We start from the raw sequence: 17,610 nt of genomic DNA, 5'->3' as shown, positions 1-17,610 counted from the left end.
CGCGGAGGCCGTGGGCGCGCGGGGCTCGGGCAGCCCCGGGGTTCGGGGTGGCTGCGGGGGGACGGCCTGCGGGCGTGGTGTGCTCTAACGCCTGGCAGGGCACTGGGGGGGCAGTGCTGAGGTGACGCTGTGCCATGGCTGTGGCAAGTGCTGAGGTGACACCCCCCATGGCTGTGGCAGTGCCCAGGGGCCGTGGTGTGGGTGATAGGACACGTAGTGCTGTGACGCCCTTGTCTCTGGCAGGTAAGTAGATGTCACCGACAGTGACACAGAGCGAGGCCAAGGTGTGAGGAGAGACCTCTGAGTATGAAGAGCCCACAGACAAGAGAAGAATGAGGTCTGTTGTATTTTAGTTCTTTTTATTATTATTATTATTCTGACTGTAATGCAAACAGGCATAAGTATTCCATAAAATCATAAGATTGGAACTATACAGAAAGGTGCATGCTTTAGAACAGTGTGGATACCTTGCAAACAGAGCCGGAGTCAGTCCAAGAGAGGGGGCTGGAGTACATTGTACGAATGGCAGAGATTTTAGCAGCATTGAGAGCTCAGAGGTAGGGGAAAACCATGTTTCTGACCGCTTAAAGCACTGGTATGATCAAACACAACGCTGCTTTGCCCTCGCTCCCACTGTCCCCACCCCTCCGCTCCTCAGAGGAAACCTACCTTAGAATAGCATGAGAAGCTACGAGATAAACCACCCCTCCCCGCGTGTCTGCTGGGATGCCAAGTGAGAGTAAAGTCAGTGCGCCGGTCTGAAATCGTGGCATCGTTTTATTAACCAAATGAAGGCACGGTGACATGAGGAGGCGCTGAGGGGAAGGAGGAAGAAGCAAGAGGACCAGGGAGTGGGGAGAAATTGGGGTCCCATTCAGCAGAGCAGAATTTACCCACAGCTGAAGAGTTTAGTAAACCTCTGCAACGGAAATGTCCAGAGTCGCCTGCCCCAAAGCTACTGCCCTTCACAGAGTGGTCTCCTTTCTCAGCTTGGAACCACCATTCTTTGGGGAAAAGGCCACCAGAAAAAAAAAAAAAAAGAAAAAAAGGAAAAAAAAAAACACCAAAAAACAAAGAAACAACAAATCGATCTTTGAGGCTTACGCTTTCCAAAGGTGCTTAGGGGAATCAGGAGAAGAAATCCCTGTTCCTATTACAAAAATTAATTGGCACTGAATATCAAATTCCCTGGATGGCAGCACTCATGTTTCTAACTACATGCAATCTAAAAAGCAATGAGTCCCAGCTGAAAGTCATCTCACTCTATTCATCTACTGCCTGGGGAGTTGTGTGCAATCTAGAAGAACTCGGGATGTTGCTACAGACTAAGGGTACCTATTCTCAAGCTCTTTTTAGCATATAGATACCAGGGTTTTTGAAGGCATCTCAAGGCAGCAGGGCACATTTAACCTTAGGTATTCTGGACGTACACCTATTTTGTAGAATTCCAGCAAAGCAGACATTTTGCATTGAATTTCACCGGCTTCAAAGCCATCACTCCAATGCTGAGCACGGGGAGATGCTGAAACATCTTCTATTTCCAGACATCCTAGTGAGTACTGTAAAACGTATTCTGTTAAGACATGATTTCATACCACAGTCATCCAAACTGAAAAACAAAAACCAGGTTTGAAAGCAGGTAGCACTAATGCCTCTTGCTGGAGTTGAATGCATATTAAGGCAGTTTTATTGCCCGTGGAAAATTATAAAATCTCCATTACCAATTATTGTGGGAACAAAATACTCAATTTCATCCAAAGCAACGAAAAGAACTCTCAGATCACTTGGTCTTTTAGATTGACTTTTATAAGATTTAGCCTCTTTCATTTTTTAAGTATTAAAAATGCCCCTAGAAGAAAAGCACTTTGTCCTGCATTATTCACTAGCGGATTTCTGCGCCAGCCCTACAGAACTGTGTGCCAGCTCTGCAGTCAGGCCATGCAGAGTACCTGCAGCCCAGCTCTGTGCTGCTCTCCCCAGCCCCAGAACTGCTGCAAGCTCAGCCTGCAGGTCCCAGAGTAGCCCCCAGCATCTTGCCTTGCTATGGCAATGAAGAGCAGTGGCAAAGCCTTGGCCTGCAGGCACCTATTAAATAGGGGGTGCTGAAGGCAAGGCTCACGCATCTCACTTTTGATGTGCTTCCTCCCTCCTTCCTCCCTGAAATCTAGCCAGGTAGGCACATGAATGAGTAGGCAGGAAAACAGTAGCACTCACAGTGAGGCACTCTCACTGGTAAACAAGCTGTGTCTGCTCAGCTATGAACTCACAATCTGTTTGGTTGGGTTTTTTTTCCCAGCGATTTTGATGGCTCAAACTTCCATCACAGCCTTTGCTGGCAACATCTGTAGGGGTGGAAGCCAAGACTTTCCGGTCTGCTTTATTCCTCTCGCAGCAGGATGCAGGTAAGTCTGCATTAGAGTGCTTAAATATTTCACAAGTTGCCCTTGTAGCCACGCTCAAGTCAAGCCAATTTCAACCTCTGTAAGATCTATTTTACTTCTGGAACCAAGTGCTTTAAAGCAGCAATCTCATTAGCTTTCTCCAGCTCCCCTGAATTCCTATTAAGTACACACTACCGTATGGAAGAAGCTAGAGTTCAGATCTCCCTGTTGAGGGTAGATTTCAAATGGAATACTAGAGTCATGCATTGCAGGCAAGTGCAAGTGCAGATTGACATGCGCAGAAATACTGCCATCACGAAACTGCTGCTGCTGCTGCTGTGAAAGCCTTGTCCCGCAAGCTGCTGAACATCCCCAGTGCCACAGAAGCCAGTGGTTGTGGAAGGCATTTCATACCTGGGAGGACCCAGATGCAAGACCGACTTTGTGAATTCAATTTTCCAAGCATTCAGTGCTGTCCGGATTTTGCTCCTCCTGTTATAGCGGAGGAAATTGTTCTAACAAAGACAGAGCTACAGCAAAGTTGAATGGTCCTGTAAGTGTGTCTCCATCTGTTCTGTAAAGAGACTGCGCTCCCCTCTGGAACTATCAAAGCAATTGCAAAGTTATCAGAGCAATTCTGGAACTGAGAACTGGTCCCCAGTGAAGGCAGGAACAAAATTTAGTTTTGAGCATAAAATTTCCTTCCAAAAACATTGGGAACTCTCCACAGCTTCCCCATAGGTATAAATCAAAGGTCTGTAATGGCTTCAGCGGTATGTCAGGAGGCAGCAGCTTGGGCTCAGGCTTAATGCGGGTCCACAAAGCTTCATCAGAAACACAGCCTCCCCTAAACAGCATCATGAGAACGTGGCCTCCAAACCATGGTGGATGCTCACAGATCGGCAATATGTGCAGAAGATGGTGTCCAGTTTGCACCCACACTCTGACTCTGCCCTGTCTTCGTACCACTATGAAGTCCCACCAATAGAAAATTGCAGAGCACAGCACAGCTTATAGCTTGCTCTCAGTGATCCCATGAGGAATTTATCCACCAAGGTTTTCACTTGTGATATGAAGTCATCCGTTCTTCTCAGCCCCCAGTCTCTGTGTGCTTGGAGCAGCTCTGAGGAGAGCAGGAACAAGAGGGCAACCCCAGTGTCTCATCCTAGCACAAGGCACTATAAGCCTGTGGCGGTCCCCAGGATCTGCCCTTGCCCAGCTGTGCCTTTTGGGCAGGCAGACAGGGCTGGGAAGGAGACAGGAAGGATCTGCAGGGGGAGGTGGTGCAGGGAGCCTGGGGCAGGTGGGAGGCATTGCATGCTAACAGCAAGGGAACCAGCAGAGCAATCCCATTTAGGCTGGGCGCAGCTTCATGCGGCTGCTGTCTCTTTGCAGCTCCTCTTCTGCACAGGAGCACTCATGTTTGCTCAGGACACAACTGCGAGTTTCCCAGACATGCACAGACATATCTGAGTGTGGACACAGTCCCCTGCTTGTCGCTGGGGACATGTAGGCACAGGACAGGGGCAGGGAGCATGGCTACCCAACCTTAAACTCTGTTTCACTGGCCAGTATGGATGCAACTGCCTTGGTTCCTTTAGCACAATGAGCTTAGGTCTACCCAGGGATGACTGTGGAGGTGTTGTCTTTGCAAGTCTGATCCTGATGAGAGAAGTCTCATTATTTTCCCGCTGTCTCTCATAGATAGCAGTAGAAAGAAGAACAGCAAACTCCTAAGCAGTCCTTCTGGGGAGATGAAACCTTTGAAGTCATCAACAACACAGGCAGCAGGTACCCTTGCGCTGAATGAACAACTTATTTTCCCCTGCTAATGGACACAGCAGGTTGGGAAAACACAGGACCATTTCCTGTGAATTTTCAAGTTGGTACATAACTTTCTGTGGACATCTGAGAAACTTACAAATTAAAATCTCTGCAGAAAAAAAAACCAAAACAAACAAACAAAAAAAACCTCACTTGGTAGCATCTTGAAAATCCAATCTCTCATTTAGAGAAGAGCCTCTTCGTGTTTAATCCCTGGGGAGCAAAAAGGAGCTGAGCTGCTGCAAAACAGGCAGTGGTGTTGGATGTCCTCCAGGACAGGGACTGGGGCACAGGGTTGGGCCAGGAGCCCGCTGGGTCCAGTGTCCCCTTGCTGCAGGAGCTGCGTGGGCAGGGCAGCAAGCACCCAGCGGTGACATCTGTGACCTGAATGCCCAAGAGGCACGGTCCCTCCCGGCATGACACCCTGGGCAACTCAGGGCACTGGTGTGCAGCAGATGCCCCTTGCTCCCTGCTGTTCGTGCATGCTGGAGTTACTGTGGCTACACCCACGCGTCAGACATGTCATACTGAGATGAGCAGAGTCTAGACAACTGGTGGAAGAGCCACATTTGTGGAATGAATGATAAAGCAGATCCACAAGTTTATTTCCCCCTTCACTGTGGGAGAAAATTAAACTCGAAGGGGAGTGCAAAGCCTTTGCAGGTTAGAGGGATGAAGGGGGAGTTAAGACATCTGAGATTGACTCAACAAAATGCAGTGAATCAAAATTCCCAGTAGTTTGGCTTGTGAGGAGCGAATGGTCCTGCTGAAGCAGAGGGATTGGAGAGGCAGCTTGGAGTCCTGCAGGATGTACAGCTCTGTGGACCCTTGTGGCAGAGCCAGGCAGGCAGGCTGCCCTTCAAGCAGCGTTTCCCTTCCAAAGGGTTGTGAAGGACTCACCTAACCACTGAGCTTCGGACAGCCAAAGCTGTCTGCCCCTTTGGAGGCACACGCCCTGTTCTCTCTTTGTGCTTCCCAGTGCTTTCACTGGTATCTTGGCTGGAGAGGGGAGATGGAGACGGCAGGCTTTGGGATGCAGGAAGAGCAAGCCAATTCGTCCCAGCCACAGACTGCAGCAGCAATAGGACTTCCAGATGGGAGATGTTAAAGCAATACAGGCAGAAGGCAGGACTGGAAGAAACTAATTGCCAACAATGCAGGTTGAGCCAGAAAGAGGACGAAGACAAGGGCATTTCTTTGGGCACACCCTCCTTTCAGGTTGTGTCACCAGTTCTATTGAAAGTAGGAGCAAAGCACAAATTCTAGAGCCAGAATCAGAATCAAGGCAGGGATGTGATATGAATTTGTTCTTTAGCTCTGTTTCTGCAGCCATGAGATGTGCGTTTAGGGCCAGGTTTGCTGAATGTACACAGGTCTGGGACCAGGGGTTTGGCTCCCATCAGCGGGACCCCTGTCTGAATTTGCACATCCCAACACAAAAGGATAAGAGCTAGGAGCTCTTACACTCCACTTGCCCTGGGATTAGGGCACAGGCCTTAAAGGAGGGCCAGGGGCTGCCCTTCATCCTATCCTGTCCAGCTTTCACCTCCACATCCCCAAGTCCCCAGGCAGTGCCACAAACCCGGCCTTACACCTGCCATCTTAACGAGCTCGGCTCTGGCCACACCGGGGCAGCATTCCTTCGCATTTCACTTAGCAAGTGCACTGCTGGGACCGGCAAAACTGAGACCTGAGTCTCCATTGCCGTTTGCTCCTGGCTCTTGAACTGGAGCTGCTTCAAGCACCCAGGGATTTGAGGCTGCAGATGATCCCAGTGCACGGAGCTATGGCTGGCCAAGCAACTGGAAAGGGTAGCAGGCTGAGCGTATGGTACCTGCGCTGCCAGGGGAGCCAGCACGCTTTGCACCGCGGGCTGAGGGAGCAGCAAGCCTCATGCGGCTCTTTTTGTTCCCACTTGGTCTTAGGGCATCAAATCCTAGCCCTTGGAAAGCAAAGCTCTACATTACAGCTCCTGAACAAGCCTTCTGCTATCATGGTGTGGGTGCTTTGTTCCATACAAGCTTCAGTTCACAGTGCAGCAGAGTGGGGACAGGAGGAAAGAATGGGCTCCAAACACCAGCCCGGGTCCCTGCCTCCAGCAAGGGCTGCAGCCATGTTCTGCTGCCAGGAGCCCCTCTCCCTGCACTGAAGGAGGACAAACCCTCCTGAAGGTGGGGAGGAGAGGGAAGGAGGACACACAAGGTCATGCTTGCTTTACCTCGCTGACAGCTCTCCTCTGCTAAAGAGACCAATACCTTTCTGTGACAGTGCTAACAGCTCATTTGTGGGGCTGCAGTTTTGCAGCCGGGCTGAGGTGTGAGCGTGGCAGAGCCCAGAGTCACGCAGCAGCCTTGCAGCCCGTCTCACCTCCATGTCGACGAGACGTCCCGGCAGAGACAGCTCGTGCTCCTGGCAGGTGGCACACAGCCTGCAGGAGGGGACAGGCTTGCCACCAACATGCTACACATATTTATTTGGCAGGCAGGTCACTCCATGCTGGCGCTTGCTGCTCCCAAAGCCCTGGGTGGGGTTGGGATCTGCTGTCCCAGAACTGCTTGCAGCACTGCACTAAGGTGGAACTGATGCTCTCCGTGCTTTCAGGAGCTCTCAGTCAGCACAGCCTCAGCAGGGACCAGGTGGTGGGAGCCTTTGTAGCCTTCCAAGTTCTGCCTTCCCACGTGGAGGTGCTCCTGCACCCAGGGTTGGAGCTGCTTCTCTTTCCTCCTGGTGGCTTTCCAGTCTCACCTGGGAGAGGGTTCAAGCGTTCACAGTGTGCAAAGCTCAAGGATGCAGCTGAATCTCAGCCGCCAGCGTCACAGCTTCAGATCACACATCTGCAAAGCCTTTCAGAGGATAGCCTGGCCAAGCAGTGCTCGTTGCCACAAGTTTCTCCCTAGCACAGACATCAGCCTGTATGTTCAGTGCTTGCTCTTCAGCAGGAGGACTTTCATGCCAGCAGAAGTGGGGACTGAGCAAAAGGAGATACTTAGGGGGGAGGGGGGGCAGAGAAGGAGGCAAATGTAGCGCAGAGTGCATTTAGGAGAAACTACAACACGTGAACTGGAGACGTCCCACCCTCTGGCTCAATACAGACACATTTGCACCCAGGCTGGGTGGGGATGAGCAAAGTTCACAGGCACGAGAACATGGCACATTGACTGCCCCCAGCCGTGGGCTCGTGCCCAGGCCCGAACAAGTCCAAAAGAAAGCAAAGAAAATGCCAGGATTCAGCCAAGCCCCAAGCTTGGGGCTGAGGGAACGACCCCCAGCTCCCATAAAGCAGCACGAGCCAGCCAGTGCCCAGCCCCTGCCACTCTGCTTGCCCCCAAAACACTAAAACGCAAATGGTCACAAAAATGGTGATTTCATGCAGCTGCAAAATGCCCTCGTGAGAGGATGGAGAAATGGGAAGTTCTGTTAAGAGCCACTGCGAATTATAAAGCCATCGTACTTCAGTGGGGAAATCCGGGGAAGGGAAAGGGAATGAAAAGAAACCACCACAGGACAAGAGAGAGAGCAAGAGAAAGAGGAAGAAAAGGCAATAAAAATCATCATCATCATCATCATCATCATGACACAACAACAGGACAAGAGACAGAGCGCTTTCCATGGGCAGTTCCCCGGAAAAGGAGCCACCGTGTCCGTGAAATACAAAACCCAGTGCCCTCGGCGGGAGCGGGCAGCAGGTGCCGGGACTGGTTGGGCATCCCTTGGGGCGAAGGGTCCAGTTAGGAGCAGAAAACCCTGCAAGGGAAAGGGCAGAAAGGGCTCAGAGGGAGCAGCTGAGCACCCTGGTGGGAAATACGGCCCTAATGCGAGATGAGTAGAGCTGATGTAGAGCAAAGCCGTGCTGGAGCTTTCTCCTGTGCTTCCAGGAGGGCAGGATGGGATCCTCAGGGGTCTTTTTGGAAATCAGAGTACTGTGCTCTCCTGTGTACCTTCCCATAGAGCATCTGGCTGTAGAGCCGGGGAAAGGCAGTGATCTTCCCATAGGTCCCTCCGGAGGACAGCTTACTGCTGCAGATATGCACAGAGCTCTGGCAGCTAGGTGAGGTGGGCACTCATTAACCCTCCCTACAGATGAGAACCTGCGGCTCTTCTTGCACAGTGCAAACCCTGGTGCATGCACTGCATTGGAGCATAATTCCTCCCAAGCACCACAGAGGTTGGGAAGCCAGGACTTCACACCAGGCTGCCAAAAGACAGGACAAGGAGCGAGACCCGTGCCCGTCTCTCATCCTAAATAATCCTGCTCACCAAGGGAAGAGTCCCTCAGCACAGAGCTGAGCACGTGGCAGGATGTGACAGAGCAGGAACACCCTGTGGCACAGGTTTTTACATCTTTTGCTTGTTTTCTCCTCAGTGGAAAGGCAGAAAAGCCTCCAGATCTTTCCCAACTGGATGTGCAGCAGCCTAGGGAGCTCTACCATGAGTACCCCCCTACATGGGTACCGACGGCCGTGCAGCAGTCTTTGCTTCACATGCAGGAGTGAAATGTCTTTTTCCAGCCACTCTTTAGGGCTAGAGATGTGCAGAAGTTAAAGCTCCTTTCCCACCCCACAGCCCATGCACTTGGGGACCGGAGTAAGGGTTAAAATAAACATGTCAACTCACTCATCCGTATCTTTTTTGCTCTCCTCGATGAATGCAATAGACTCGGATCTAAGGCGGTTAGTCACTTCGTACGTGCGCAGGGTGACTCCAAAAATATCCTCATGGTACCGGCTGTCATCCTGAGAGTGAGGATGGGAGAGAAACGGGGGAAAGAGAAGGGTTTACAAATGGTTGGTGCTGCTGTGTCGCAGAGGGCCGTGGGGCTGTGGGCAGGTCTCCCAGTACACCCCAAGTGTCATGGGGCCTATGACAAGAGCTGAAGGGGTAGGGAGGGCAGAGGGGCAGAGAGAAACAGGGGTGACACAGCCTTCCCACGGTCATGCTGCATCAGGCAGCCTTGATGTGGGAGAGACAAGCAGGGAACCTGCAGCCTGCCCCTTCGTCTTGCTGCGGTGACAGAAGGACAGCGGGCACTCGGCATGGCAAATGGACCCAACGAGGGTGCCCAGAAGAGCTCATGGGGAGGAGCTGCTCATCACCTCAGTGCTGCCCCTTTGCAGGACGAGGCACCAGGTGCAGTGCCTGGGGCAGGATCTTGTGCAGGGCACGGATGCCACTCACCCGCAGCTTGCTGATGAAAGCGCCTGCCTCCTCCACCGACAGCTGGCCCTGCTGCCTCACGATGCGCTGAACAGTCTTGAGGACGTCCCCGGCCATGGTGACATCCCCGCAGACGTAGATGTGGCCTCCCTGCTCCTTCAGTGCTTTGTACACGGTTTGGGCCAGCTGCTCCTGTAACACGTCCTGCACGTATTTCTGCAGGAGGGGGGAGCAGAATTAATTTTAACTTCTCAGCCCCATCCACCCGCATGCTCTGGACAGCTCCAGGAGCCCCAGCTGCCTCCAGTGCCTCTCATGGGGAGCAAACCTGCACCTTGCTGCACCCCTAAAAGAGGTGGAAAGGAGATGAGCAAGCAGCAAAGCTTCATTTGGCACTTTTTTCTGCTGGTTCTAGATTGCTCTACCTGCTGACACCGTCCTGCTGCCCTTGGCACACAGTTGCACTGGGGAGGACGCGGTGTTCTACCAAGGATCCCCACCCACACTCCCAGCGCCCACCAGCACCTTTGGTTTGTCCGGTTCCCGGGAGTAGGCTGTGTACAGCTCTCTGAAGACACCTTGGGTTTTGGCAAACAGCGTCTCCTCTTTGTAGATGTGGTCGATCCTGGACTGCCGGCAGCCAAACACCAGAACCATAGGACAGGGCTTCAGGCCTGGGGAGAGGCGGGGTGAAGCCATCAGCCTGCATCCCTTTCTGCAAACTGCATCTCTGCCAGCCACCCCAGCAACCCATGCCAGGAGCCCTCTCTGGCCAAAACATCCTTAAAAAAACAACCAACCAACCCGACACTACAGTTCTACCATAAAAACTTTGAGTTTTATAGGAAGATTTTTGTGGAGTTTGGGCTGCATTCCAAGTCTGAAGCCCCTTCAAGGAGGTCTGGGGAAGCTCATGCAGGAGGCTGGACCTCCCCCCACCAAAGAAGCCCAGGGTTAGGGGTGCTGCTTGGGGTGAGGACCAGGAAGAAGAAGGTTCAGCTCACCTTTGTGCTGGATTTCAAAGAGCCGCTGCTGCCAGAAGCTCCGGAATGGGGCAATGCCGGTGCCGGGGCCGATGAGGATGCAGGGCACCTGGGGGTCCTGGGGCAGGTGGAACCCAGGAGCCCTGCACATGTTGAAGACATCAGTCAAAGCCAGACATGGTACTTCCTGCCTTGCTTCTGCTAGTTTAGGCATTGTCCAGAGAAGCAGGGATTGAAAATGAGGTGAAATTCCCAAAAGTGATGTTTTAGTGCAGAAGAGAGTACCCAAGAGGGACCCATGTGTTCACAAAGCCAGCCCTGCTTTCTCTGCTCCTTTGGTGCTTTACAAAGAAAGACATGGGGAAAGAGATCCTCCTGCAAGGGTCTTTCCCCATCCTTCACCCCCTTCTGCCTCCCACCTAGGCCACTCACCCTCTTACAAAGCAGGGCACGACCTCATCGCTCTGGATCCTATTGAGCCAGGAGGAGCAGACTCCGTGATGGATGGGGCCTTCTCCATCTAGGAGGAAAGAGCAGGGCTGCATTTGGCACACCAGCCAGTACTGAAGTCCCTTTCATTTCTGAAACTCTCTCTGCTACATCTCCACCTGCAGCCTCCCATCCACGCCATTACCAGGGCTGCTCAGAAACATCAGTGCTTCCACTGTTCCCAAAATCTGGCTGTTAGTTGCATTGTAGACTTTGGTGTGGGCAATGGAATGGTCCCACATGGAGCACAGAGCCACTGCAGCTGGTCTGCTGCTGGTTCCTGGGCCAAGTCTGGCAGGCTGCCCTGAGGTGGATGGCCCTGCTTCATGCTATGGGACAGCAGTATCATGGGCTGAAGGCATCTGTCTGCTGCAGCAGGTAGAACGGCTTCTACATAACATAACTGAGAAGTCAAAGCCCTTACGGCTTTGCCCGTGTGCTAATGTTTTTCCCCTACTCCCCACCCCAAGCCCACGTCCTCTGCCCCCTGCCTGAGCATGGTACCTCTAGTGCGGTAGGAGACCACAGCCACGGTGAGATGGACCTCTCCAGGGTACATCTCTGGGGAGGAGCTGATGGAGTAGTAGCGGGGCTGCAGCAGGGGCAGCTGTGTGAGCAGCAGCGTGGAGGGCATCTGCACCGAGGGGAACTCCTCCAGCACCTCCACCACGGTGGGGTTCTTGGACCACTTCCACTCCTCGTACTCCTGCAAGCCCTGCAGCCAGGGAGAGAGGAGAGAGGGAGAGAGGGCTGCAGCATCAGCCTCTGTGTACGCAGAAAGTTATTTTCTCTGGAGCTGAAGGACGGGGCTACTAAATAGGGCAATGCTGAAGAGGAAGGTCTGCACCCTGGGGCATCATGAATTATTTCTGTCTGTCACATCCAAAAGTGGAGGAAGTCTGCTCCAGAAGTGAAACAACTCCTGTGAGTCCCTGCGGCTGTGATTTGAGTTTTTACCTTGCTAAGGACCTGCAGACGTTTCTTCTCCTTGTCACTGGTGGCCAACAAAGCAAACTGCTGCAGCAGCAGTGGGGTGGGAGGAGTGGTGATGTCCAGATAGTATTTAAAAGCCTGGAAGATGGTGCATGGTGGGATGCGGTTCTCATCTGTCCAGTTACTGATGACACCTGCCAGGAGGGAATCCAGCACAACCACGGGTCAGCTGAGTGTAGGAGCCAGGGGGGATGAATCCTTGCTTTCATTCCCCCCTGCTCAGCTCTGAGACAGTGATTGATGAAGAGCCAGAAAGAAGTGTCAGAGATATCCTCATGCTACAAGTGAGATGCTGTGCCATGGGTACAAATACGGAATCTGATACTGAAGCACCTTCAGCTTTGGTCACTCTGAGTGCATGCTGTTTTCCACCTCCTCTCACACCATGCATTGTAGTAGGGCATTGGGCTCATTCCCAGAATATTGGAATGGTCCATCAAGATGTGTTAGCTCATCTCTCCAGTTCCAGATGTTACTCCTTCATATAAGAATATCAGCACCCTTAATTTGTCTGCAGAACAAGGAAACCTCTTCCCTATGGTCCCTGCTCAGCCTTCAAACCCTTTCTTTGCATCATAAAGAAAGAAGGAGGAATGGCTCTGTGCAGCAGAAGATGGAAGGTATTCCCAATCCAGATAAATGCAATGAGATGGGAAAATTCCTCCTCAAGGCCACCTACCTCCTTGAGGAGCTACAAGGACCAACATAGGGGATGAGTTGGGGGGAGTCCACCTCCATGTAGGGACTAGGAATGTGCTTACCTAGAGCCGTGCTCCTCTCCTCCAGGAGCTCCACCTTCACCAGCTGGTTGGCCGGAGGAGCGTCCTCAAGCCTGTCAATCAGGGCACTAACCAACTCCTCGTGGTTCCCTGGAAAGACACCCAAGTGGTCCCCAGGCAGGTACTGCAGCTCCTGGTGGCCGTTGGTGTGGAGACGCAGGAAAATGGTTGAGCGACTGCAGAGAAAGGAGACAAAGCAGGATGTGTTTTGGGGGAGATCAGCAGGGAGCTGCTGAGTGATGTCCTAGACAGATGCAGTGCTAGGCACCCCACAAGTACAGCATCCTGCCTTCATAGAGTCATAGAATGACTGGGTTGGAAGGGACACTAAAGATCACCCAGCCCCAAACCCTGCCTTGGGCTGGTTGCCCCCACCAGGTCAGGCTGCCCAGGGCCCATCCATGGCCTGGAGCAGCACCGGGGATGGGGCACCATCAGCTCTGGGCAGCCTGTTCCATCCTCTCAGGCAGGAGACTACACAGTGGCTGAGATTTCACCACAGAGGAAAGCAGGACATACTCTTTCCCAGGCTCACGTGGTTCTCAGCCATCATTTGCACAAATGTGATGTCAACGGGACACTTGGGGACAGGGATGCATGCAGCATCACGTGTGCCAGTGCTTGGGTGCCCTGTGAGCACGTTTGGTTCTGGCAATCCTGGGATGCTCACTTCTCCTACCTGGACTTGGGGCTCTGCAGGTTTTGGCGTGTGATCAGCCGGGCTGCATAGACGCGCTTTTTGTGGATGCTGTACAGCCCTGCAGAGGAGAAGAGCCCGTGAAGAGACACAGCAGAGCATCGAGAGCCTTGGGGGGGACCCAGCATGCGTCCCTTCTGCTAAGGACCAAGGAGGGCTCAGCTGCCACCTGCACAAGGTGTGGGGATGGACCTGGCTGCCAGTGCCACCTGGCCGGCAGCAAGGTGGCTGAAGTGGGAAGTGCCAGGGCAGTGCGGCAGAGCATCAGCTGCAGGAGCCGTGCTGAGGGGCCAGGTGTCAGTGGGCTGGCCCTGCCGTTGCACCGCAACGCTCGGCTGAGCGGCGTTTGGACAAGGCCAGCTTGGAAAGTTCCCAGGTTTCCAGCTCCGTGCTTCACAAAAAAGGGGTCAGGAGGAGGGAGAGAAGCTCAGATCTCAACATCTCTCTTGCGGAAACAGGCAGGGAACAACCAGAGGGGTCTGAGGTCATCACAAATTCCTCCTTGAGCGTGTGATAGTGTCCTGGTTTCAGCTGAGACAGACAGAGCTGATTTTCTTCATAGTGTCTGGTATGATTCTGTATTTTGGATTTAGGGGAAAGCAACATTGATAACACACCGATGTTTTAGTTGTTGCAGAGCAGTGCTGCACAGAGCCAAGGATATTTCAGCTTCTCATGCTGCCCTGGCAGCGAGGGGCTGGGGGGCACAAGGAGCTGAGAGGGGACAGAACCGGGACAGCTGACCCAAACTGGCCAAAGGGATATTCCATACTGTATGACATCATGTGAAAAACTGTGTAATGGAGGGGAGTTGGCCAGGGGAGCAGCTGCTGCTCAGGGGCTGGCTGAGCATCGGTCGGCAGGTGGTGAGCAATTATTTTGTGCATCACTATGCCAGGTTAAACCACAACAGGTTGGGGAGAAAGCAAGACTGAAACAATGGGAATGTAACACAGGAGGATGGGGAATGAGTAGAGAGATTTGGTCCCTTGCCCCCACTGCTCCCAGTACATCTTCCCCTCCGCCTGCCCCAAACCCCCTGGGGTGACCCCGTCTTTGCACCTTGTGTGAGCTCTGGGGCCTCGGCCACGTAGGTAAGGCGGAACTTGCTCCTCTTCCAGCTCCGGTCATTGCTGATGAGGGAGTTGTTGGCCTTCTCGATGTTGACATCATCTCCCACGCAGAAGACATCACACGCTGCCTACAGCACACACCAGGCTCTCAGCAGCCCCCCTGCTTCCCACAGTGCCCTATGAGCCCCTTGACCCACCCTGACCACAGATGACACATGGGGATGGAGGCCCTAGAGGTGTAGGGCTGTACCAGTGGCCATGAGCGTAGAATCATAGAATCGTTTGAGTTGGAAGGGACTCTTAAGGGCCATTTGGTCCAACTCCTCTCCATTGAATAGGGACATCTACAGCTCTGTCAGGGTGTTTGGAGCCCCATCCAGCATGACCTTGAATGTCTGCAGGAACGGGGCATCTACAACCTCTAGGGCAACCTGTACTAGTGCCTCACCACCCTTACTGTAAAAAAAATTTCCCATATATCCACTCTAAATCTCCCCTTTCTCAGTTTGGAACCATTTCCCCTTGTCCTATTGCAACAGATTCTGCTGAGGAGCCTGGCATAAGCTGGGGTGCCCTCTCCATGAGACATCCAAGTTTGGAGAATCTCATTATTGATGGCCAGTGTCCCTATTGGGCTTCCCAGTGTAGGGAAGGAGAGAAGGCTTCAATCCAGCTCTAAACATTGGCTGTGCAGTCACTGGCCCCATGCCCTTCACCCCGCTGGAGCACCAGGGAGTCAAGTTACCTTGAAGACCTTCTTGGCCCAGGTGCGGAAGGACTCCTCCTGGCCGCAGAGCTCATCCCCCTCTCCCATGCGCAGGATCCTCTCCCCACCCAGCTCCTCCAGCAAGGTGTCCACTGCCCGCGCAAAGGCGCAGAAGTGGGGGTACGCCCGCGAGCCCAGCCCGAACACAGAGAACCTGGGGAGAGGGGACATGGCTGCGGCTGCAGTGAGGGGACAGTGGCATCTACCTGCCCTGCTCCCAGGGACATGCAGGATTCACCACCTCCCTCCCCGTTCTGTTTACCTGACATTAGCTAGGGGCCCTGTACTTTCAAAGTTGTCCCTGGAGTCAGGGCCATCACTTGAGGACTTCCGTGCATCCGAGTAGGAGGAGACACTGTTGAAACGGACCTTGTAGCTCCTGTAAAGAGCAATGGCACAGAGCGTTGCAGTGGTGACAGGTGTGATGAATCCCACTGCTTAGCGGGGACTGGGCTCCAGAGGGGACCAAAGCAGAGCAGGCTGAAGCTTGGGGCTCAGCATTTCATGAGCAGGTAGTAGAGAAATGCCCTCCCTGCTAGGAGTGAGCCAGAGCACCCCATACAATGCATATCCCCAACTGGAGCTGCTCTTTGCCCAGGGATGTGGTGGAGACACCATCCCTGGAGGTGTTCAAGAATCATAGAATCATAGAATTGTGGAATCACTGAGGTTGGGGAAGACCTGCAAGACCACAAAGTCCAACCCCAACCCATCCCCACCATGCCCACTAAGCCATGTCCCTCAGTGCCACACCTACACATTTTTAGGGGCATGGTTGTGTGTCATTCTATGATTCTGTGCTCCATGGAGTCCTCTGGTCACCTCCCATGGGCTGACCCATGTGCTGGCCACCACGTTGCCACCAGCCGCACAGAGCTGACAAAGCCTTGGCTTTACCTGCCCTTCCCTGGCTGTGCACAAGGTCGAGCACGTGCCTGAGCAAGTGTTCTGAAGGTTTTTCCTTTCATAGGAAGTGAAAAAAGGGGAGTGAGAGAGGAGGGGACGAGGAGGGGGGAGGGGAGCGCAGAAAAAAATCTGACAACAGCAGAAGTATTTCTGAATTGAACCATCTTCAGAAATTGCTCTACACAAGGGTTTCTAAATATACTGCCTGAACAACGAAACAGTAGTGCGGGGATGAGTCACAGCAGACCTCCGGCACCCGGCACGCCACGCGGAGGAGACAACCCCAAGGAAAATAGTGCTGGGTCGCAAAGCGCTGCTCCAGCTGTGCTCCACCACCCCCTGCTTTCTGCCCAGACGTCTTCTGCCCCGCTCCTCGTGTCTCCTTGTGCTCGCCTGCTTTGCTCCAGATGGATGGAACTACTTTTCTGCCCTGCCCCTGACTCTTGTACCCACCTGGGGTTACGTGATGGTTTGGATGGGCATGAAGCCCCAGTTCCTCAGCTGGGTGCTGGGACCTAGGTCTGGGCTTGGCTCAGAGGGCCCTGATCTCTGCTGGGGCTCTCAGCATCCCCTGCATGTTGCTGGGAGCCTGCAGCATGCACAGGCAGGGGCTGCTTCCCTCGCCCCTTCCCACAGACACCAGGCTGCTGCTGCCCCTGGACGCTCTCCTTTTCTGCCTTTCCTCATTGAAAAAGCTTTTTTTCATGCTTAACGTCAGCTACCATCCAAAGCTATGACCTCTTGGCCCGTCCCAGGGGGCGCATTAGGAGTAATTTATTCCTCTGCAGTCACCTTTCCAGTATGTGAAATCTGCTACCGCGCTGCATTTCTCTCTCCTCTTCTCCAGATGAAATAGCTCTCACTCCTTAATCTGTCCTCATAGGTCACTGTTTGCAGCACTCTGACCACTTCTGCTGTCAGGTAACCCAGCCTCAGAACCTCCTTCCACTCCCTTAAATTTTGTTTAGAGCTGACTGGGATGGCCAACACCAGTCTCAGGAGCTTTCCTCCTGGATGCTGCCTGGCTTGCTGCCTTCACCCAGCCCCATGCTGCACCAACCCAGCCCCAAAGAGAGATTTCCTAAACCCCAACTACAAGCTGTAGCTCGCAGGCATGCTGACCCTGTGCTCTGTCCTCCCTGCGACCTTCCCCTGCTCCTTCCCACTTCTCCACGTCCCCTCCCCTGGAACGATTTCCCACTCTGTTCTAGGAGGAGGCAAATGGAGTGGGAAGGGAGGGATTTGGGGTGCTCTTACTTCCTCTCCTCTAGGTTGGAGTTGGGATTCTTCATCTCCATGAGTGCACAGCCAAATTTCTACAGAGAAGATAAAGGAAAAAGACCATCAACTTTTCCAGTCCCTGTGCAGGACACAAAGCAGTGACCTGGGCTGCATCTCCACTCTCCGCCTGCCATTCCCAGCAGCTGTACTGCTGTTGTATGGGATGTATGAGGTCATGGCACTCTGGCAAACGGGCTGGCAGCAGTTACAGTGGCATCAGTTGTATGGGATGGATTTAACAACAAGATTGTCTGCGTCTCACTGGGGAATGCACAGATATTCCC

At 53.2% G+C, this 17,610-nt stretch overlaps 1 protein-coding gene across 5 annotated transcripts in view; it reads right to left on the bottom strand.

Moving 5' to 3' along the window:
* The window catches only part of NOS1 (nitric oxide synthase 1), a 58,423-nt gene continuing 41,151 nt past the window's right edge, over window positions 339–17,610 (bottom strand). For 4 of the 5 annotated variants that reach the window (XM_021412295.1, XM_021412296.1, XM_021412298.1 and 1 more), the window contains exons 16-29: window positions 17,303–17,361; window positions 15,402–15,518; window positions 15,119–15,293; window positions 14,363–14,501; window positions 13,283–13,361; window positions 12,586–12,779; window positions 11,789–11,958; window positions 11,336–11,546; window positions 10,775–10,862; window positions 10,364–10,485; window positions 9,885–10,033; window positions 9,381–9,575; window positions 8,820–8,938; window positions 339–7,949 (exon numbers count right to left, since the gene is read on the bottom strand). In XM_021412295.1, coding sequence (XP_021267970.1) covers window positions 7,934–7,949; window positions 8,820–8,938; window positions 9,381–9,575; window positions 9,885–10,033; window positions 10,364–10,485; window positions 10,775–10,862; window positions 11,336–11,546; window positions 11,789–11,958; window positions 12,586–12,779; window positions 13,283–13,361; window positions 14,363–14,501; window positions 15,119–15,293; window positions 15,402–15,518; window positions 17,303–17,361 — 1,833 coding nt within the window. In that variant the 3' untranslated portion in view covers window positions 339–7,933. The remainder of the gene's footprint in view (window positions 7,950–8,819; window positions 8,939–9,380; window positions 9,576–9,884; window positions 10,034–10,363; window positions 10,486–10,774; window positions 10,863–11,335; window positions 11,547–11,788; window positions 11,959–12,585; window positions 12,780–13,282; window positions 13,362–14,362; window positions 14,502–15,118; window positions 15,294–15,401; window positions 15,519–17,302; window positions 17,362–17,610) is intronic. The other variant, XM_021412297.1, reaches the window with a different exon arrangement.

This window comes from Numida meleagris, chromosome 14 (assembly GCF_002078875.1).
Source record: "Numida meleagris isolate 19003 breed g44 Domestic line chromosome 14, NumMel1.0, whole genome shotgun sequence".
NCBI classification, from domain to species: Eukaryota; Metazoa; Chordata; class Aves; order Galliformes; family Numididae; genus Numida; species Numida meleagris.
The sequence above is the reverse complement of the archived record's forward strand: the minus strand, read 5'-3'. Positions and strand labels throughout refer to the sequence as shown.